Source organism: Schistosoma mansoni (genome assembly GCF_000237925.1).
Source record: "Schistosoma mansoni, WGS project CABG00000000 data, supercontig 0208, strain Puerto Rico, whole genome shotgun sequence".
NCBI classification, from domain to species: Eukaryota; Metazoa; Platyhelminthes; class Trematoda; order Strigeidida; family Schistosomatidae; genus Schistosoma; species Schistosoma mansoni.
The window spans coordinates 205,870-229,920 of NW_017386080.1; the positions used below are offsets into that span (position 1 = coordinate 205,870).

The window sequence follows — 24,051 nt, forward strand, 5'->3', positions numbered from 1 at the left end:
TGGTGAGTGGTCGCTCAAAATCGTGGATCGGTTGAAGTTAGACATTAACACCGTTAGATGCCGGCCCAGTGGTCTATCGGTTAAGTGCTCTGGCTCGAGACTGGTAGGTCCTGGGTTCCAATTTCGCGAGACGGGATCGTGGATGCGCACTGTTGAGCGGTCCCATAATAGGACGAAACGGCCGTCCAGTGCTATCAGGTTTTTGATGGTGGTCTAGCTTCAATTTACTCATGATTTCAACTTTGAAAAATTTATCTGTTTAGCGTTCCTATTTCGTTGAAATATATTTCGATGTGAATTGTGATTAAATGGTTTAGTTAGATAGAGTTAGCCATTACTTCCTTTATGGTTACTGTGCTCACATTTTTATCGGCCATTGTTGAACGGGTATGGTAAAAAACTGTCGCTCATACTGGAGCACATGTTTAGATTCCGATCATGTTCTTGATCGAGTACATATTTGTGTACATCTTAATGGACATAGGAAAGTTACAGCAAGAATACCCTTTAGAGTCCAACTTAATGATAAGTAAAGAATATATTTCAGGAACAACTAGAGGAGTTAGTCAACCATGGAAGTGTTATCCATCCCAAAGTAACTTGGCATGATGTCCAAAAAGCTGTGGAAACTACACTGATATCTACTAGTAACTTATACTGAAAGGTTTGGAAAAATCAGTGGATTTCAGCGGCGTTTACAGAACTGATAGATGTTCAGAAACTCATCCCGTCTCTATCCGAATATGATGAGGAGCGCAGACAGCTTAAACATAGGCTGAACAAAAGCCTACTTAATGATCGTGAGCATTGTTAGGTAGCGAGAGTAGAAGAGATGGAAAAGATGGCCGTGATCGGTAATAGTAAACAACAGTCCAAACTTGTTAAGGAAATGAGTATTTAAAAATTCGGCTGTTAGTGGAACTATCTCGGAAAAAGACGAGAATATTATTCACTCTCATTCTAGGAGATTGAACCGATGGGTAGAATGCTTTAAGGAACAGTTCATTTGGGCTTCAACCATATTGCAGTTAACCACTGAACGTGAATGACACATTGGCTCAAGTCCAACTCTTATTGAGGTTGAAGGGGATATAAGCAATCTAAAGCAAGAAAAAGTATTAGGGATCGATGGATTGACCTTTACAATTTTTATAGGTAGTGGTCTTGTTTTAGCGGTTAGATTAACTGTGATCTTAGCTGAAATCCGAGAACTGGACGTAATCCCATCTGACTGGTCTCGACCACTAATTGTCTCAGTTTATAATAAAAAGCAAAAATCTACTTGCAACAGTGACAGAAGAATCAATTCAACTAATATAATATGTAGAATATTGGCTTCAGTAATACTTCGACGTCTAACTCGAACTCATGTAGAGCAAACCTGAGAAAACCAGGCTGGTTTCAAACCTGGACGTGAATATATAGATCAAGTGATCACGCTTCTGCAGTTTTTGAAACACTGACGTACTGTTCGATATCCGACTATGTTTGTATTCCTTGACGTTAAGGTGGAGTTCGACTGTTGATCGTGAGGTTCTTTGGTAGTGTCTGCTATTGGAAGGTGTATAGAAAAATCACATTAACTTCCTACAGACTTTCCACTTGAACATTACTTGTCGAGTTAGAGCTTATGACAAACCGCCACCGGAATTAGTTACTTCAAGTTGTGTTTGTCAACGTTTTCCGCTTTCCCCACCTTTATATAACTTTTTCATAGACATGCTTTTACAGATAACACTTTCATTATCTGATTTGTCAGGGATTGATATGCCAAGAGATTCACTTGTTAACTTAAAATACACAGACGATACAGTTCTGTTTGATGAAAGTCCGATTTACCATCAGACAGAAGTACTGATAGTCGAATATTAACATTGTGATGGCTTACGTCTATTTGTCACAGCAGATTAAAAGTCACTAATAACCTATAGTCCAAACACTTGTTCAGAGTTGTTTATTCTTATACATCAGAGGGGGTTTTGTGGAGAATTTAGTATTTTCACTGTTGAAATCATGAGTAAATTGAAGCTAGACCACCATCGAAAACCTGGAAGCACCGGACGGCCGTTTCGTCCTATTATGGGACTCATCCGCGATCCCGCACTGGCGAGATTGGAACCCAGGACCTACCAGTCTCGAGCCAGAGCACTTAACCGATAGACCACTGGGCCGGCATCCAACGGTGTTAATGTCTAACTTCAACCGATCCACGATTTTGAGCGACCATTTCCCATTTTCGTCTTCAGACTTGGCGATGCCTCACTCAGTTGTACTCGACTTGCAAGCACGATATCTTCCCTCTGCAGCTTCTAGCTGGGCAAGCAGCTGCACTACGCGGACTTCTACCAACGTCTGTTGTAGACATATCAACTCACTGAAGACATTGGTGAACGGTCGTTCAAAATCGTGGATTGGTTGAAGTTAGACATTAACACCGTTAGATGCCGGCCCAGTGGTCTATCGGTTAAGTGCTCTGGCTCGAGACTGGTAGGTCCTGGGTTGGAATCTCGAGAGTGCGGGATCGTGGATGCGCACTGTTGAGCGGTCCCATAATAGGACGAAACGGCCGTCCAGTGCTATCAGGTTTTCGATGGTGGTCTAGCTTCAATTGACTTATTCTTATACAGTCAGTATAGGAGAATGTATCGTTAGTTTTCTCTCATACTATGGAACTTTATCCTCTATTGTGACATCTTATTACCTCACATAGTAATGTTTATAATGTGTATGTTATTATTATTCTTTTGAAATAGGCTGATAGTATTGACTCAGCGACTGCAGGAGTTATTTTTATACAGGAATTGATCAATTTAGCAAATCAGAAACAAAGTTTAGTAGGTATGTTGTTCATTTTAACCAAATTATCATCTTTCAACTTGTAAATGGATGTTTTAATGATAGTGATATGCTCAATGAAATAGTTCTAGTCTTCTTTTTCATTATATTTGTTTCATAGTTGAAAGCATGAGTCAATTGAAACTAGACTACCATGGAAAACCTGGAAACACTGGACGGCCGTTTCGTCCTATTATGGGATTCCTCAGCAGTGCGCATCCACGAACCCGCGTTCGCGAGATTCATTATATTTGTGTTCATAACTATATTGCCTCCCGACTGTTGCTGCTACTTTGATGTGATGGTCGGGCTTGTCTATCGTAATGAACCAATAGAGCTATACTGGCTGGAACAATCGTTCCTCATGGTCTTACCAGACAGGTTGGTTGAAGAGCGGTAAGACTAAAAGCAACGAACTCCAAGGTCTGAGGGAGAAGTCGTACTTCTGAATGTACAGAGGTGTGACGTCAGTAAGGTGTTTCCTTCAGACACCCAGCATAACACCGATGCTGCTTTCCCACAAAGGAAGTATGAGGTTAGAAAAGGTCGACTAAGATAAGAATGACATTATGTATGTAAACCGTGACAGTTCAATAATGATAATTCTACTCATTCATATTTAAAATTACTTTTCAAAACGTAGTGTGTTCATCGTCAATTTCTAACTGTTATCCTTTTTAGATCTTCCTGTACAGAATCGTTATGTCGTTGTAATTGATCCTCCAAGTTATGGTTTTATTAAATTTTCTGCTTGCCCTGCACATTTTGGTTTATTCCCTGGAGAAGAATTAATACCAGGAAAAGGGGAACAACAACAGACGGAAGCAGGGACTAAGGATTCGAACGCATTTGAAAATCAAGCAAAGCAACAACAATCATCATTTTCATCGTCATCTTCTGCAAATCCAAATGAGCGTCGTTGGAAACCTTTAGTTGGTCCTGTACGTGTTGTTTATCCAATGGATGCATGTCAACCTATTATGCAAGAAGCCTATGCTTATCCATCTGTTGATCTTCAATGGAATCAGAATTCTACAGAATCATTTAATTCTTCACTCTTAAATAGCTCAGGAATTATGCGGCAAAGTAAAGGATCTATTTCAGGCGCTATTGGTATTGTACGCCGAGGTGGCTGTGTTTTTGTTGAGAAAGCTTATCATTTAGTTCAAGTAAGTTACCAATCCATATTCGATCATGTAGTGCTTTTGAAAACTAACTGTTGCGATGCCTACATACCTCAGTATTTTAGAAACTAGAAATTCAAACCATATTCATCTAATTCAGATCTGCGCTCCATCTTTTTTCGGTTCAAGTCAATGGCTAGTACATTTTTCTATCAATACTTGATTATTGATCATCCAGATATACAAGAAAAAACAAAAGTCTTGTGGGTTGGAATCTCGCAAGGCGGGATCGTGGATGCGCACTGCTGAGGAGTCCTATAATAGGACGAAACGGCCGTCAAGCAGTGCTTCCAGGTTTTCCATGGTGATCTAGCTTCAATTGACTCATGATTTCAACCACGAAAATACTTACTTTTCAGTTTATGTGATCGTAAAGATGTTATGTATGAATATGAACGTATTACTATATACAGATTGTTAGTAGTCTAACAACAGTGCAGTAAAGTTTCAAGTTATTCCTTACTAGTTAAAACTAGTGTCTATAGATCAGTAAATCACATTTTTGCTATATATATACATAACTGCAAGTATAAAAATTGATTTTTTCATTCAAATCATAACCATTCATCATATAATCCGTTGATCTCTTTTATAAAAGACGTTTCACGACGTTGCATTCATAAATGCTCATGTAAACGTAATCGGACTTCCTGGATGACGAATCAGGCATTCATAACAACAAATCTACCAGCTAACTCGAATGCTGTTGGCCGTGCAAATGATCAGGTGAACTTAACAGGACTTCCCGGATAACGAACCAAGCAGTCATAACAACAAATCCACCAGCTAACTCGAATGCTGATGGTCGTGCAACGTCGTGAAACGTATTTTATTAGAAGTCCAGATCAGTGGATTATATGATGAATGTTTATGATTTGAATGGCAAAATCAATTTTTATACTTGCAGTTATGTATATATAGCAAAAATGTGATTTACTGATCTATAGATGTTGTGCCCCAATAAGGATAATGAAAGGCAACTTTGTGGACCCATTTATGAACCAATACTATGCATATATTTTTTATCGTATAATTGCTAAGTAACTAAACTATTCATATCCGTGTCCTCCTTATTATAAGCTTTATTTTGACTTATGGACTATTATTATACGATTTACCGTTCTCGAACTATGCTCCGTCTATCACTTACTACCTCCCCTATCCACAACCACATTTAGCTAAATATTGTACAAATGTTATTTTCTAATTTATGGTATGATGTGGTCTGTTTGATTGGTATATAAACTCAGTATATTTGAAATATAATGATTCCTACCGAAGAGGCTGTTCTTTGCTAGGCAGAAAGCAGGACTGAAAAGTACTCTAAATTGCTCTTACGGGTTTCCGTGTTTCATTGCTCCGACCAATAAATCGCTGCTCTCCAATAGGCGGTATTATCACGTCATACATTAACAAGGTATCCACTCGGCTACAAGTTATAACAATAAACACTTTAGTGGCTAGCAGTGGAATCCAGTTTGACGCGCGTTTCGTCCTATTTGGGAGTCGTCAGCTGGATGTACCTGCATCTCAGATTTGTTGATGTTCACTCTAGGACTCGAACCTAGTACCTTTCGCTTCAAACGCTATCGCGTTATCCATTCATCTACTGAGTCCTGATAGCCACTTGCTTGTGCAATGGGGTGAAGTTTAAATTCACTTAGTATTGTTTGATTGAATCTTCCCATTGATGTGTAGGACTGCTAGCCACTATCCACCAATCTTTGCTTACCATGCTTGTGAATTAAGGCTATGTCGAGGCAATGCGCACAGTATGCACATATGCCAATTAGAGACTGACCAGTTGCAGTCCTAACACATCGATGGGAAGATTCAAACAAACGATACCAAATGACTTTAATAGACACTTTAGTTTTAACTAGTAACGAATAACTTGAAGCTTTCCTTTACTGTTACTAGTCTCCTAATAATCTATCGAAGTTTCGCCACTCAATTAATGCGGTAATTTTGAGAAGGATTTAATAATCGATTATACTGTTTGTAGGTTTATGTTGTATTGTAGATTCATTGGTAAGGTGATTAATTTTATTCCTCATCGACCTGTGTAAAATGAAGATGGTAACAATATCTATTTTTTTGGATTGTAATTGTTTGTAGTTTGGTGTGTTTTAAATTTATCTTCTTTTCAATGATTTTATCTTTCGTGAGTAGTATCAGACGTTTATAACACATTCCGTTCTAACTTGATAGCTGCATATTGGAACAATGAAGTGTTGGCCCCCCAAATGCCCTGGTACGGCCGAGGGTTTGGAGAGTTCATTCTCCCTCACGAAATGCTCTCACATGGCCACGCGTATACAGCCTCTGCCACACAACTCCTACTCGCTGCCTTCTCAAGGCATTACTGCTGTTTACCAAATCGAGAGGACGAAAAGCGTATGTCCAGCGATTTAACCGGGTCGATGAACGCGTTGAGTCCACCTAGGGGAGTTGGAAAACCCTCATTTCAAACCAATGGTTCACATGAACTCCAGTATCCTAATGGAACAAAAAGCGCATGAATCTATTGTTGATCACTGGCTGGCATGTACCTACATCTCCTTACGATGCTCCACTACCTTGTGGATTAGAGCTTTAGGTCAAATGCTCGGGGTTCGGCCCCCTAAGAAAACCATCTGTTTCGGTTTTGGCAACTTGGCAATATCTCAAGCCTCACACAGGTCGAATGATTTATGTAGCGCATACGTATTTGGTACCTTCATGTACTAATATTTATGTGTTTAAATAAATAAATCATAAATATCTGGGTGTCTTCTACGAATTGTTGTTGTTGTTGTTATTGTTATTGTTGTTTTAATAGGCTGGTGCTATTGGTGTCATTATAGTTGATAATAAACCGGATACATCAAGTGAAATTGGTCCATTATTTGCATTATCTGGTGATGATGATGAACTTAATAAAAAAATTCATATCCCTATTGTTTTATTACTGAGTGTTGAACGTGATCAACTTTTAAATTTAATGCGATCCCATTGGAATCAAACAAATCAACCATTGAATGTAATGTTAACTAAAGAATATGATGTTGCAGGCTAGTTACTTGGTATTTAATCAATGATTATTATGATTGCTGATGTTCACTCTGGGAGGAACTCGAACCCAGTACCTTTCGCTTCAAACGCCATCGCGTTATCCACTCATCTACTGAGTCCTGATAGGCACTTGCTTGTGCAATGGGGTGAAGTTGAAATTTACTTAGTATCGTTTGTTTGGATCTTCCCATTGATGTTAACCACTATCGATCTTTGCTTACCATGCTTGTGAATTAAGGTATATCGAGGCAATACGCACAATATGCACATATGCCAATTAGAGACTGAACAGTTGCAGTCCTAACACGTCGATGGGAAGATTCAAACAAACAATACTAAGTAAATCTCAATTTTTAGTTGGATTTGTTATTAAAAGACTAATATTTGAACGAAGAATAGTCTTTTCGATAAATTCTCTCTTCAGGTTCTACAATTATATTATCCAAATTAATAATCCGAAAAATTGGCCAGGTTAAAGGTAAAGTACATTGTTTAATGCATGTAAATTTAGGAAGCAGTGACCAGTGGAGTTCAAAACCACGTCTGTTGTGAGATAGGAACTTACTGAAGACAATTGGTGAATGGTTGCTCAACTTCGTGGATCAGTTGAAGTTAGACATTAACACCGTTGGATGCCAGCTCAGTGGTCTATCGGTTAAGGGCTTCGGCTCGAGACTGATAGGTCCTGGGTTCGAATCTCGCGAGGGCGGGTTCGTGAATGCGCACTGCTGAGGAGTCCCATAATAGGACGAAACGGCCGTCCAGTGTTTCCAGAACTGATAAATACAAAATGAAGTGGTCATTCTAGGAACTTCATCTTTAGGCCTCGGTGTCACCATTGGACGCGTAGAAAACACCAAACGTAGTTCACCTGCGTTGAAAGATTTTTGGATAGATCTGCATAATCTCTGAACAAGTATTTCGCTAGCGGCATCCCCCCTGAATTGTAGGCGCATGAACAAGGACTTTTTCTTGACCGTTTGGAATTCGCCTATTTTCACTTTAAAAATCATATATTTAATTATAAACTTTCTGGGATACCCGTTCTCCCTCAGAGCATTATGCAATGTGTTTAGCTCATTGTCAACTACATCCGCCGAACATATAGTGCGTATTCGATAGCTAAGGGTTTTGATTAGGTTTCGTTTGTACTGTAGAGGTACAAAGCTAAGGAAGTGTGTATACTGTCCAGTCCAAGTACTTTTTCTGTTCATGTTTCTTCTTAACGATCCATCTGATCTCTTAGTTAAGAGGACGTCCAAAAAGGCTAATCGGCCATCACTCTCTTCCTCCGATGTAAACTGGATGGCTGGATGCACTTCGTTAAACTGCCTAAGCACATCTTGTTGTGAAATATTATCTTTACACGGGATGAATGTGTCATCCATATATCTGCAGTAAAATTTGAATTCTTGAATAATCTTTTTTAGAGGACCGTTCTCTAGTTTAGCTAGAAATATATCAGCTAGTATAGGGCACAGAGGTGGACCCATTGCCACACCATCTGTTTGTCTAAATATTTCACCGTTGAATTTGAAATTTACATTCATGGTGCATTTCAGTAATAACTCTTTCAAGACATTAATCGGACTGTAGTTTCAGTTTCATTTTCATCAGTTGTTCCCCTACATATTCTACGGTCTCTAGAAGTGGGACATTCGTGAATAGTGATGTTACATCCAAAGACATCATCTTTAGTCCCAAAGTATTGACATTTTTTGTCTTGAAAGAGTTATTACTGAAATGCACCATGAATGTAAATTTCAAATTCAACGGTGAAATATTTAGACAAACAGATGGTGTGGCAATGGGTCCACCTCTGTGCCCTATACTAGCTGATATATTTCTAGCTAAACTAGAGAACGGTCCTCTAAAAAAGATTACTCAAGAATTCAAATTTTACTGCAGATATATGGATGACACATTCATCCCGTGTAAAGATAATATTTCACAACAAGATGTGCTTAGGCAGTTTAACGAAGTGCATCCAGCCATCCAGTTTACATCGGAGGAAGAGAGTGATGGCCGATTAGCCTTTTTGGACGTCCTCTTAACTAAGAGATCAGATGGATCGTTAAGAAGAAACATGAACAGAAAAAGTACTTGGACTGGACAGTATACACACTTCCTTAGCTTTGTACCTCTACAGTACAAACGAAACCTAATCAAAACCCTTAGCTATCGAATACGCACTATATGTTCGGCGGATGTAGTTGACAATGAGCTAAACACATTGCATAATGCTCTGAGGGAGAACGGGTATCCCAGAAAGTTTATAATTAAATATATGATTTTTAAAGTGAAAATAGGCGAATTCCAAACGGTCAAGAAAAAGTCCTTGTTCATGCGCCTACAATTCAGGGGGGATGCCGCTAGCGAAATACTTGTTCAGAGATTATGCAGATCTATCCAAAAATCTTTCAACGCAGGTGAACTACGTTTGGTGTTTTCTACGCGTCCAATGGTGACACCGAGGCCTAAAGATGAAGTTCCTAGAATGACCACTTCATTTTGTATTTATCAGTTCGACTGCTCCTGTGGAGCAAGTTATATTGGTCGAAGTTCCAGGATTTGTTATTATCAGATAAAATAGCCGACGAATTATCAACCATATCTGTTTATGAATGGATTAGTGTCATGTTATATTCATTACCTAGCTCTCAAATGGCCACGCGTATATAGCCTCTGCCACACAAGTCCTACTCACTACCTTCTCGTGACACTACTGTTGTTTACGAAATTGAGAGAACGAAAACCGAATGTCCGCCGCTTTAACCGGGTTGGTGGACACGGAGGGTCTACCTAAGGGAGTTGGGAAACCCTGATTCCAAACTAAGGGTGCACATGGGCTCCAGGATCGTGAGGAGACAAACGGCGTATGAACCTATTGTTGATGGCCGGCTATCATGGGACTGCATCTCGTGAGGTTGCTCCATTGTCTTTTGAGTCAAAGGCTTGGGGTGTGTCCCCTTAATAAAACCACCTGTTTCGGTTTGGGCAACCGGATAGTATATATTTGGTGCCTCCTTGTACCAATGTGGTCATATGGATATATCAGATAGAATTAAATCAATTGGAATGATTTATCGAATAATTCGTCTTTTAATAGTGTCGATTTAAAGTTGTATTACTATTTAGTACTTTTGGTTGCTTAAATTATTTAATATTTTCAATAGTTGGGATCATGAATCAATTGAAGTTAGACCATCATCGAAAGCCTAAAAGCACTGAACGGCCGTTTTGTCCTATTGTGGAACTCCTCAACAGTACGCATCGACGATCCCGCCTTGCGAATTCAACTATAAAATTACTAAAATCTCCACAAAAACCGCTTCTGATAATAATCATATCCTCACTAGTGACTGGCTTGAAGAGATATTTTCTGGATTTCTGGTGAGAGGCAGTGATCAGTGGATTTTAACCAGGTCTGTTGTGAGATATCAACTCACTGAAGATGATGTGGATGTGTCGTTCAATTTCGTAGATCGGTTGAATGAATGATATAACTTACAATCAGATAGTTTTCTGTAAATAATCTATAGCTTTTTGTTATATCTTGTGGGTTTGTAACCCTATTGATATGTCATGTGACGATGCTGCCAATTGGAGAGCAGTGATTTATCGATCAGACTAGTGAAACACAAAACTCGTGCGAACAATCTAGAGTACTTATCGGTTCTGCTTACTGCCTAGCTCAACCAGTTAAGTCCAGAAAACTGATAACAGCCGTGGCGATATGAATCACTTATTTAAAATATATTGGGTTTATATATACCAACCGGACAAACCACATCACACCATGAAATAGGAAATAACATTTGTACAAGATTTAGCCAAAAGTAGCTGTGAACGTGGGAGACAGTAATTGATTGACTAGGCATAAGTCAAAAATAGTAAGTGATATAATAATAGTTCATAAATCAAAATAAAGCTTATAATAAGAGGAACATGGCCAATAAGAGTAGAGGATATTCGTAGGCTACTAGTATTCGATCATAGGTGTCTTCGAATCATCGCTTGTATATCCTAGAACCACTGAGTAAGTAATCTTCCACGGTGTGGGCAGCCGGGAAGTGATATTAGCCCTCATACCCGTAACTGCACACGAGACCAAGTTGGTCACAATCAAATCCTTCCTACACCTCATCACTCTCTTATCTCCACGACTAACCCTTCCCACGTCCTTTTATCACCTCGCACCGCTAGGGCAAACGATTCGAGTACACGGAACGTTATTCCTGGTCTCCTGAAACCACGCTCTAAACTACATATAGGAACTTTTAATGTCCGAACGTTGTGCCAAATAGGACAACAGGCTTCATTAGCTAGGACTTTAGAATCTTACACCATCGATGTGTGCTGCGTCTCCGAAACGCGCATACAAGATCCGAGTAGCGTCATTCATTTGACCTCACTATGTCATAATAAAAAACCATCTCGATACACGCTTCGTGTATCTTGAAGCCCTGATGCTGCTTCCCGTGGCCTCGCTGGAGTAGGTGTAGCATTAAGTCCCAGGGCAGAACTAGCTCTTTTAGACTGGATCCCTGTAGACAGTGGTTTGTGCAATGTCCGACTAACCGGAACAGTAAGGACTCGGAAAGATAGGGACACTCCTCGTTGCCTCTTCGTCGTCTCTGCCTACTCTCCCACTGACTGCAGCTCAGACGATATAAAAGATGAGTTCTACAGGAAACTTTCTGACCTTCTTCGAAAAGCTAGGCGTTTTGATGTAGTAATAGTGGCAGGTGACTTTAATGCTCAAGTAGGTAAACTAAGTGAAAGGGAAAGACACCTGGGTGGATCTTATGGTGTCGTTGCTAAAAGAACAGATAATGGCGACCGTCTGTTGCAGCTGTGCTCAGATAACCGCCTATTTCTTGCAAATACCAACTTTAAACATAAGGAAAATCATCTTTTGACATGGCGACCCCCGAATTCGTTCCAACGTTGGACCCAATTAGATCACATCGCTATCAGCCACCGATGGAGGGGCTCGATAGAAGACTGTCGACCATTCTGGGGCACATGTTTAGACTCAGATCATGCTCTAGTGCGAGCTCGTATCTGTCTGCGTCTTACTGGACGTAGGAAAGACACTGCGGGGAAGCCTCTAAGGGTCCTACTTAATGATAGGCAAGCTAAGAATATATTTCAGGAACAACTGGAAAAACAGTTAGGCAGCTATGTAAGTTGTGCCCACCCCGAAGCAGCGTGAAATGACATCCGAAAAGCTGTAGAAACAGCAGTGATATCCACTAGTAAGGTAAGCCATAAGGTTAGGGAGAAACAATGGATCTCAACAGCATCTACCGCACTGATAGATGCTCGAAAAGAAAGCTAGGGGCGGCCAGACCAAAACATGGCATTCAGTCAGTCAGCGACAACGTATGACCAGGCACATATATGCATCGGTACAAGTTGCCATATTTCGTTAGCACAACAAGATGAACACCGGATTCATAGAAGTAGTTAATTTAGTGGTGGTAGTATATAAAGAAAGGTTGTGTATAAGGATATAGTGTAGGAAGGAAAAAAGTTATGAAGCAATTTTAATCTCAAGGTTTAAGGGAAGATAACGAGTGTATACACCGACGCCATTGTGATCGATTCTGAGCCATGTCACCCAGAGTCTCCAACCATTGGTTACGATGATTACTCGGGCCCCAACCAAGTAGTCTGCATCTACCAACATGGCTCAGACTAAAAGTTAGTGACTTTGTGGTCTGATGCCACGTTTTGGTTTGGTCGCCCCTAACTCTCTTCCAACCATCCCCTATACTAATCAGCATAACGTGTCGTGGTAACCAGTGTTTAGGCATACGTAACACGTGACCCAACCACCTCAGTCGATGAAGATTCATGACCTCATCAACTGATTTACCATCATTCCCTAATACCCTGCGTCTAACCTCACTATTACTTACCCAGTGATCCCAGCAGATGCAAGCAATATTTCTAAGGCATCTGTGGTCAAATACTAATAACTTACGAGTATCTTCTACTCTTAATGGCCATGTTTCACAGCCGTAAAGTAGAACAGAGCGAACTGCTGAGCAGTATACTCGTCCCTTAATTGATAGACGGATATCTCGTCTTCTCCATAGGTGACGTAAGTTGGCAAAAGACAAACGAGCTTTTTGAATCCGTGCTGAGATTTCGTCAGACATCAACCCATTCTGGCTGATCAGACTTCGAAGATAAGTGAAGTTGTCGACGCGTTCGACTACTTCACTCCCTATCCTTAGTTCAGGTGTTGACGCAGGCCAGTCCTGGAGTAACAATTTACATTTGGATGGGGAGAAACGCATCCCAAACATCCTGGCATTATTACTCAGTTCTAACAGAAGACTCTGCATTTTGCCAGTGTCTTCACCAAACAGGACTATGTCATCTGCGTATTCTAAGTCGATAAGTGAACCTCCTGGTAGAAGATCAATTCCTGAAAATTCAGTCGATGAGAGTGTTATTTCCAGCAACAGGTCTATAATGAAGTTAAACAAAAATGGGGATAGTGGACAGCCTTGACGGACACCACTTGAGGTTGTAAAATCATATGACAGTTCGCCATAAGCTCTCACTCGACTGGTAGTGTTCGAGTAAAGAGCCTTCACAAGGCTTATGTACTTCTCAGGTACACCTTTCAATGACAGACACTGCCACAGAACCTCTCGGTCTAAAGAGTCAAGTGCTGCTTTCAAGTCAAGAAAAACTATCATTGTCGGACGCCGATAAGCATGTCTGTGCTCTAAAACTTGACGAATGGTGAATATGTGGTCGATACAGCCACGACCAGGTCTGAAGCCAGTCTGATTTTCTCGTGTTTGGAGTTCACGAGTTAGTTAGGCGCCTGATAATTATTGAGGCTAGTATTTTAGATGCTATGTTAGTCAGACTAATCTCTCTATGGTTATCGCAGGATGATTTTGACCCCTTTTTATATATTGGGACAATCAGTGATTGTGACCAGTCGGATGGGATTACGTCCGTCTCCCAGATTTTAGCCAGAATATTAGTCAACCTAATCGCTAAAATTGGACCACCATATTTAAAGACCTCTGGAGTCAATCCATCTGGTCCAGCTGCTCTTCCTCGTTTCAGATTACCTATAGCCTTTTGAACTTCAAGTAGGGTCGGGGGGCCTACTTCAATGTTCCATTCAGGTTTTCTGGGAATAGTGGGTAGTTGTGCAGTAGCTGAAGGCCAGCTAAACTGCTCCTTAAAGTGTTCCGCCCATCGTTCTAAACGTTTGGGTTAAGAGCAGATAGGGTTTCCGTCTTTTTCCGAGATTATCTCACAGTTGACTTCTTAATTCCGGTTTCTTTTATTAGTCTGAATAGTTGCCTGGTGTTGCCTACAGCCGCTGCCTTTTCCATCTCTTTTGCTTTCGTTGCCCACCACTGCTCACGATCGTTCCTTAGACTTTTAGTTAACTTAGATCTAATTTGTTTACGCTCTTCGTCGTGTTCAGAGCCTGATGGGATGAGTTTACGCGAATCCATCAGTGAAATAGACTTGGAAGAAATTCACTGGTTTTTTAGAGCCCTATGGTTTAAATAACTAATAGATGTTACTGCTGTTTCCACAGCTGTTCGTGTGTCTTTCCAAGCAGCATCTGGGTCAGTCTTGTTTACAGAACTGCCTAGATGTGAACTCAGTTGTTTCTGGAATTCGCATTTGGCTTTTTCGTCCTCCAGTTCAATCCTAATGGGTCTTCTTAGTGTACTTTTCCTGTGTCCATTGAGGCGCAGACAAATGCGCGCTCGTATTAAAGCGTGATCAGAGTCTAAACAAGTATTCCAATACGAGCGACAATCTTCTATTGAGCCTCTCCAACGATGACTGATGACAATATGGTCTATTTGAGTCCATCGTTGGTTTGGTGAAGGTGGTCGCCATGTTAGACGATGTCTCTCCTTATGCTTAAAATTAGTGCTTGCTAAAAATAAACGATTGGCACAAATCCATGAAGTCAGAGACAAGTGGACTGAGCCATATTGGTAGATGTAGACTACCTGGTTGGGATTCGCGAGATGTTAGCAATCGATGGTTAGAGACTTTGAATGACATGGCTCAAAATCGTTTACAATGGCGTAGGTGCATCCACTCTTTGTGTTCTGCAAATTCGAATCTTCTGAATTCTTCATGTCTCTATATTTTTTCTCTTTCCAAATTTATATCACTGTATTATACTCCTTCAATAACATATTCAAACCCTAATCTTTCACATTACCACTTATACTCTTACTACTTCTCCGACTGTGGGATTTCAATTGACAACTGGATCTCTGTGTTAATGTGATATGGCAACTCGAACTGATGTACGTACGTACGAAGTTCTACGTTTTGACGGACTGACTATATGTCAAGCTAAGGCAAGTAACTTCAACCGATAGATTTGTATATTATTCTATTTTTGTCCCATTTATCCAAAATTGTCTCATTAATACTTTATACTATTAATCATGAACATAATCCTCAATATTATTGATAGTAATCATTTTATACAAAAGTTGTATAAATGAATTCTTCTCCCCCCCCCTCTAGATATTAGTTGTTACCTCATTTTAATAGAATGAGTGTTATAAAGATTATTGAGTTCTTAGTATAATGGATTTGAGTATGTGATTGAAGGTTCCCACTCTTAAGACATTTTCTATACTCAGAAATTTAGCTGTCAGTTATCTCTTCATTGTTTGTTTTTTTCTCAATGGTTGTCTAACTCAAGTCAACATGCGATGTGAAACTTTCTATATGATACTTGGTTACCTTTTTGTATTTTTTTTTTTTAAATTTTACCCTTTTGACTTGTAACGCATAAATTATTGATCATTTTTCTTTTAAAGATATCCGTTTTTTTTTCTCTGTTTTACAGAATCCTTCAATTCAGCATTATCGACAAGTAGAGTAAACAATGTAAGTTTTGTTTTTTGAGAAAAAAATTTCTCTTTCTGTGAATGTTTACTTCTACACAGTTTTCTTCTATCATGAATGATCCATCTATATGGTATTATTATTATTATTATTATTATTATTATTAGTAGTAGTAGTAGTAGTAGTACTAGTATCTCCCAAATGCCCTAGTACGGCCGAGAGTGGGGAGAGTCCACTCTCCCTCTCTAAATGCTCTCACATGGCCACGCGTATATAGCCTCTGCCAAGGAAGTCCTACTCACTGCCTTCTCGTGGCGGGGGTGTTGTTTACGAAATTGAGAGAATGAAAACCGAATATCCGGCACTTTAACTGGGTTGCTGGAAACGGCGCGTCCACCTAGGGGAGTTGGGAAACCCTCATTCCAAACTAATGGTGCACATGGGCTCCGGTATGCTGAATCAATCACAATTGGTTGATCACCACCCAGTGATCAATCAATTGTTATTACATCTCAGTCCTAAAGGAGGTCGGTCGCGACCCGAATAGCTCAGTGGTAACGTCTCTGACTGTGAAGCTGGGTGACACGGGATCGAATCCGTCAGGGAGCACCAGTTCCCTCAAGATTACAGGTACACCTTGCTGACGAGTGCCAAGTAGCACGAAACCCGTGTCCAGGGTTTCCTGTTGACCACCTCCAACCACCATCTTATCCTGAATCAATCGTTCGTCACCGACTACCATTGGACTGAATCTCCTCACGATCTTCCACTGCCTTGTGGATCAGACCTTTAGATCAAAGGTTCTGGGTGTGGCCCCCTAAGAAAACCACCTGCTTCAGTATGGGCACCTTGGCAGTATCACAGCCGTAACATATATGGAGTGAAGTGCGGCGCATATTTATCTGGTGCTTCATTGTACCAATATTTATGTGTTTAAATAAATAAATAAATAAAGTAGTAGTATTAGTAGAAGTAGTAGTAGAAGAAGTGTAGTGAATGAGAACACGAGTGAGGACAATCGAATATATTCGACACGACAATTACAGAATATCTCAATAAGATCTGATAACCATACAGTAAACAGTTAATTTGCAAACTATCGATCAATTGACTCAATCTCGTAAATATCAGTCCATCTTCTCTCATTTCATTGTTCATTCATTTTCATACCGATTGCGCTTCATTCCGGTTCTATCCTTATCAATCTTCTACTGAAATACATCCTATGCCTGACCATCGTTATATACTACTTATGTGGATATAAGTAATCCACAACACAATAGTAGTGTAGTGAACAGAACACTGGTTGGGGACAATCGAATGTATTTAAGCAAACATTACAGACTATCTCAATAAATTCTAAAAACCATACAATGGACAGTCAATTTGCAAATTAACAACCAATAGTCTCGATCTTCACTGTTTCTTCTCTACTTCCATTGTTCGTGCATTTTCCTACCGATTGCGCTTCGTTTCAGTTCTTTCCTCATCGGTCTTCTGCCAAAATACATTCTATGTCGGACCAACACCATATACTACTTATATGGATATAAGTAGACCACACCACAGTAGTAATAGTAGTATGGTTGCTAATTAAATATCATTTTATTGTTATTACCTGTCTCTATGTTATCCAAAATATGAATTTTGATTCGTTTGAGTATTCGTTTATTCTGTTTATGTAAACAATCTATGTTTTCTTTTAATAATAACTTTACTATTACATGTATTTATTATCAATTCTAAAAGAATATCAAGATTCAGTAGCTAAGTGGATCATGCGATCGTATTTAAATTGAGTGATACTGGATTCGAGTCACAGAGTGAATATCAAAATTGAGATGTAGGTATATCTAGCTGACAAGTCCTAAATAGAATGAAACGTGCGTCCTTCTTTCCACTGTTAGCCACCATCCATCTTTGCTTAGTTTCTTAAAATGAATACAAATTATTTAATGATCACTTACTTACTTACTTACGCCTGTTACTCTCAATGGTGTATAGGCCGCTGATTACCTTCTTCCAACTCACTCTTTCCTGGGTCCTCTTTTCCAGTTCTATCCATTTTTTATTCATTCTTCTCATGTCTGTCTCTATTTCTCGGTGTAAACTTCTTAGAATTAGTCGATAGTAAACACATGATAATTTGTAGATGGATAGATGGATGAATGAACACTGCTGTGGTCGGCGATCTATCTCTCCTGGGACCTGATAGTGATCCATAGATTGTCAGTTTTTTCTTTTCTTTTTTACAGGCGGGAAAACATACTGAATCCAATGAATTAACCCAATATCAATTAATCAGTCATTTATATCAACAATCTATATATTCACCAATAATAAGTAATATATTATGTTTTCATCAAATTTCTCAATCAATTAATCTTACTATTATACATAATTCTATCATGAATCTCAAGGATATTCCTACTTCAATGATACATAATGAAGAGAATGCAGCTAAGAATCTATGGTCATTTAATTTTCATATGAGTCATGATGAATTGTCTAGTTATTTTTTACCTACTACTATCAATACTACTGATAATAATACTAATAGTAATGATAGTAATAATAAGGATCAAATATCCAATACTATCCAATCTAGTAATATTAATGAAATTATTAAAGGATCACCAAAAGAAATTTCTATATGGCGAGATTTATTTGTTATGACATTAAAGCAAATCGGGATTAAGTAAGTGAAGAGTGTCTTCTTTGGTTTGTTTGTTTATTTTTTTTTGTTTTCTAATGATTATTGAGTTGAAATTTGTTATTTATGTATTTGTTAGGTCCCGACGAGAATAGTAGATGGTAACTGTTGGGATCCATTCAGGGACTAATACTATACATAGTCAGTCAGTCAGTCAGCGACAACGTATGACCAGGCACATATATGCATCGGTACAAGTTGCCATACCTCGTTAGCACAACAAGATGAACACCGGATTCATAGAAGTAGTTAATTTAGTGGTGGTAGTATATAAAGAAAAGTTGTGTATAAGGATATAGTATAGGAAGGAAAAAAGTTATGAAGCAATTTTAATCTCAAGGTTTAAGGGAAGATAACGAGTGTATACACCTACACCATTGTGATCGATTCTGAGCCATGTCACCCAGAGTCTCCAACCATTGGTTACGATGATTACTCGGGCCCCAACCAAGTAGTCTGCATCTACCAACATGGCTCAGACTAGAAGTTAGTGACTTTATGGACTGATGCTATGTTTTGGTTTGGTCGCCCCTAACTCTCTTCCAACCATCCCCTACACTAGTCAACATTGCGCGTCGTGGTAATCGATGTTCAGGCATACTATACAAATATTCTTATTGTATAATTGTTAAGTAGCTAAACTATGTATATTCATATTGTTCTTATTGTAAGTTTTATTATAACCCATAAACTATTACCATACAACTTACCATTCTTGAGTTATACCCAGTCAATTAATTACTGTCTCCCATATTTACAACCACTTTTGGCTAGATCCTGTACAAATGTTGTTTTTTTAATTTGTGGTGTGATGTGGTCGGTTTGGTTTGTATATAAACCCATTTTGTTTAAAATACATGATTCATATTGCTGTTATAACTTATGGCCGAGTGGATGCCATGATAATACCGGCAATTAGAGAGCAGCGATTTATTGGTCGGACCAATGACACCTGAAACCCGTACAAGCTGTCTAGAGTACTTATAGGTCCTGCTTTCTGCCTAGCCCAGCCAGTTAAGTCCAGAACAGCCTCTTCGGTATGAATCATTATATTTCAAACATACTGAGTTTATATACCAATCAAACAGACCACATCGTACCATAAAATAAGAAACGTTATTTGTACAAGATTTAGCCAAATGTGGCTGTGTAGAGGGGGAGATAGTAAATAATAGACTAGGAATAACTCAGGAATGGTAGATCCTACAATAATAGTCTATAGGTCAAAATAAAGCTTATAATAAGGGGAACATGAATATGAATAGTTTAGTTATTTAGCAATTATACTATAAAAAATATATGCACAGTATTGAATCATAAATAGATCCCATAGTTACTATTCATTATCCTTATCGGGGCATAACAATTGCATAGGTTGAAATTGATGTTTCTGAACTCAAACATACAGATCTAGGCAAGTAGAAGGACTGATAAGGAGTTTCGACTGCTTGTACGGGCTTTATGTGTCATTCGTTCGTCGATAAATCACTATTCTTTAATTGGCGGTATCATTACTTCCTGTTTATTGATAAGGGCACAAATCAACATGTTATAACAGTACTAGTATCTATTTTCTATGAAAACATGAATAATTACATATAAACAATTGTCCAATGTATAAAGATGATTATATAATGATTTAATGGTAATAATAAGTGAAAGTAAACAACAACAATATTGTATGCTAATGTACTTAGTATTGTTTGTTTGAAAGTTCCCATTGATGTTTTGGGACTGCAACTGGTCAGTCTCTAATTGGCATATGTGCATACTGTGCGTATTGCCTAGATATAGCCTTAATTCACAAGCATTGTAATCAAAGATGGATAATGGCTAGCAGTAGAATCCAGTTTGACACACGTTTCGTCCTATTTGGGACTCGTCAGCTGGATGTACCTACATCTCAGAGTTGATGTTCACTCTGGGACTCGAATCCAGTAGTTTTCGCATCAAGCGCCATCGCGTTATCCACTCGGCTGTCTTCTTCTGTACCCCTAAGTTATTGAGTATAGAATATGTAAAAACCACTGAAATCAACACAATTTATTCATATTTCTCAAATGATTTAAATTCAATTTATCAAGTAAATGGTGTAATTAGTTTTAGGATTCATTTTATTAAGATCATTTTAAAATGGGTTTAAATGAGTTATTGACTATTAGAATGACCCTGTAGTTTATACCATTGATATTGACAGATATAAGTAGTATGTATCATCAATCGAAATTGAAATACGTGGTGGTAGAATGTTAAGAAGATTGAAGAAAAAAGAATGATTGGTGTGGAAACGGACGAACAATGAAGTCTGCGACGATTGATTGACATTTCTCAAATAAAGTATTTCCTGTATAATTCTCAGATTTGACTAAGATGTTTTGTAATTTTGTGTTCAGATACATTTGGTTGTCCATACCTGTGTTCTCGTTCACTACAGCCCGATATCTGACTCCTGATAGATTGCCTCTGTTTGTTATCGAATAATTACTGTCGAAATATACATATCGTATAAAAATAATCGGCTATAATCACGTCGGTGAATAATGGAATTAAATAAGTCAAATATGAGAATGTGGATTGAATAAGTACAATCGTATAATCGTCAATCAAGCAGCGAAGCAAAACAAAATGACGCGTGATGGAGAAGGCGAGTAAACCAACTCCATTTATAAAAATCAGTTACAGACATGTGATGAATAGGATAAGACGTACGCACACATACGTTTAGATAGAAACAATTCAGATTAATAACCCAATAAGTGGCAAGGTCAAAGTGTAGCTTGATAAGAATGGATAGATTAGTTTGTCTAGAAGCTAGTATAAGTTATGAAGGTTAAACATAGTGTCATCCATTACACTTTCATGTTGTGTAGATCATTTACACATTAGTGATGTACATCAATTCCATAGTGGTTAGAATGTAAGAAAACACATCTGTTTAATTAGTGATGATTGATTGTATCAAGAATCCTGATGATATCCTATTGATAATGTATAACTTATATTCGATAATAAAATCCTCTAAAAGTGAATAATCACCATGTGAATTTAAACTTCACCCGATTGCATAGGCAAGTGGTTATCAGGACTCAGTAGCTAAGGGGATAACGCAATGGCGTTTAAAGCGAAAGGTACAGGGTTCGAGTCCCAGAGTGAACATTAACTCTGAGATGTAGGTATACATCCAGTTGACGAGTCCAAAATTGGAGGAAACACTCGTCAAACTAGATTCGACTCCTAGTCACTATCCATCTTTGCTTATAACCCTTCTTTCTATGTTTTCTTTTTTCTTTTTTTCTTCCCTCTAATCTAGTAATGATTGTTATCATTTAATTTTGGCATTTATTCAAATTACTTTACATAAATTATCTCCAATGGATTCATTTCATTATACTAATAAAACAATCAATGTATCCATAGAATATTATCACTTAGTAACTAATTGTTTCATACAAATGGTTCATTTATGCAATAAATCAATAAAACATAATGATTATTATTATAATGATAATAATCAACCTTCTAAAACTGTGATCACTTTACAATTGGGCTTTCAATTAATACCATCATCATCACCATCGACGACGTCGACGATGACGGAGACGACAACAACACATCCTCATCATCATTTATCTTCAATGGTTTCATCTAACATAATTAACTCTTCTACTGTTTTTAATCAAACTGATAATTCCCTTGAAAAATCTTCATTGTATAATGATGAATTGTAAGATTCTATTACCTCTACTTTTTCTTCTCTGTTTTTCTTTTTCATTGTCTTCTTTTTATTTGTATTGTTTTGATTATTGTAAAGAAAACTTGACTGTTACCATTACTACTACTACTCCTCTTCCTCTTCTTCTTCTTCTTCTTCTTCCTCCTCCTCCTCCTCCTCCTCCTCCTCCTACTACTACTACTACTACTACTCTTACTACTATTTGTATTACTGCTGATAGGTGAGGTATTTTCGGTTTGTAAGAAAGACAAACTTCTTGTGTATTTGATTATGTTCAATATACTTCTCATCTATTGTTGTTTTTTTTATTTATTTTTTGTTTTTGTGAAAAGGATTGTAATTTGTATGTTTGTTTGTTTGTTTTTCTATTTGTATCCATTGACAATCATAGTGATATTCGTGAAAGTATTTATTTAAACACAGAAATATTTGATACAAGAAGTCGCAGAATACATACACGCCATACAAGTCCCTTGATTTGTGTATGGGCTGTGATACTGCCCAGGAGGGCCATACCCTAAGCCTTCTACTTAAAGGTCTAATCCACAAGACAGTGGAAAAACGTCACTAAATTCAGTCCCAAGGGTATTCGGTGACCAACAATAGGTTCATACGCCATTTGTCCTTTCAGGATCCTGGAGTCCATGTTCATCATTGGTTTGAATGTAATGTTTTCTAACTCCCCTGAATAGATCCTCCATATCCACCAACCCAGTTTAAGTACTGGATATTCGCTTTTCGTCCTCTTAATTTCGTAAACAACAGTAATGCCGTGAGAAAGCAGTGAGTAGGATTTCCCTGATAGTGACTGTATATGCGCGGCCATGTGAGAGCTAACGCTCCTCACTCTCGGCCGTTACAGGGCATTTGAGAGCTGTATAGTAATAAAAAGTCAGTCAGTAATAAAAAGAAATTAAATATGTTACTGATTATCATTATTAGTAGTATTATAGGAAGTAATTTCCTACAAATGCAATTCTAAACTTATTCCCTAGACTATCAAGCCCAGAGTCTTAGCTTAGCTAAAGTTAGAACAAGTAAGTTATTTAGTTTGATAAACTTTATTTAAACACATAAATATTTGTACAAGGAAGCACCAGATAAATATGCGCCTCAAAAATCTCATTTCATTTGTGTGAGGGCTGTGATACTGCCCAGGTGCCCAAACTGAAGCAGGTAGTTTTCTTAGGAAGACACATCCTTAGCCTTTGACCTAAAAGTCTGATCCACAAGACAGTGGAGCATCGTAAGGAGATGCCGTTTCATGGTAGCCGGTGACTAGCGATTGGTTCATACGCTTTTTGTTCCATCAGGATACTAGAGTCCATGTGCACCATTGGTCTGTAATGAGGGTTTTCCAACTCCTCCAACTCTCCCCGTATCCACCAACCCAGTTAGGGCACCGAACATTCGGTTTTCATCCTCTGAATGTCGTAAACAACAGTAATGCTTTGAGAAAGCAATGAGTAGGACTTGTGTGGCAGAGGCTATATACGCGTGTCCATGTGAGAGCATTTGGAGAGGGATAGGGGACTCTCCTCACTCTTGGCCGTACCAGGACATTTGGGGGCTTCTAAAACATAAATTAACACTGTTGATATACAAAATAAACAATTAATAATACAGTTTATTAAACAGTGAAAAAAAGGAATACATAA

General features: G+C 38.5%; 1 protein-coding gene across 1 annotated transcript in view; it reads left to right on the forward strand.

The window, feature by feature from the left end:
• Positions 1-22,388, forward strand: part of Smp_174470 (mannosyl-oligosaccharidealpha-1,2-mannosidase-r el ated) — a gene marked incomplete at both ends in the record, with an annotated part of 35,943 nt that extends 13,555 nt beyond the window's left edge. Inside the window, 6 exon segments of the mRNA XM_018792854.1 lie at positions 2,184-2,268; positions 3,517-3,550; positions 3,555-4,004; positions 6,841-7,072; positions 18,579-18,645; positions 21,971-22,388. Of these exon segments, the coding sequence (XP_018647200.1) occupies positions 2,184-2,268; positions 3,517-3,550; positions 3,555-4,004; positions 6,841-7,072; positions 18,579-18,645; positions 21,971-22,388 (1,286 nt within the window).
• Between the last annotated feature and the right edge of the window lie 1,663 nt (positions 22,389-24,051).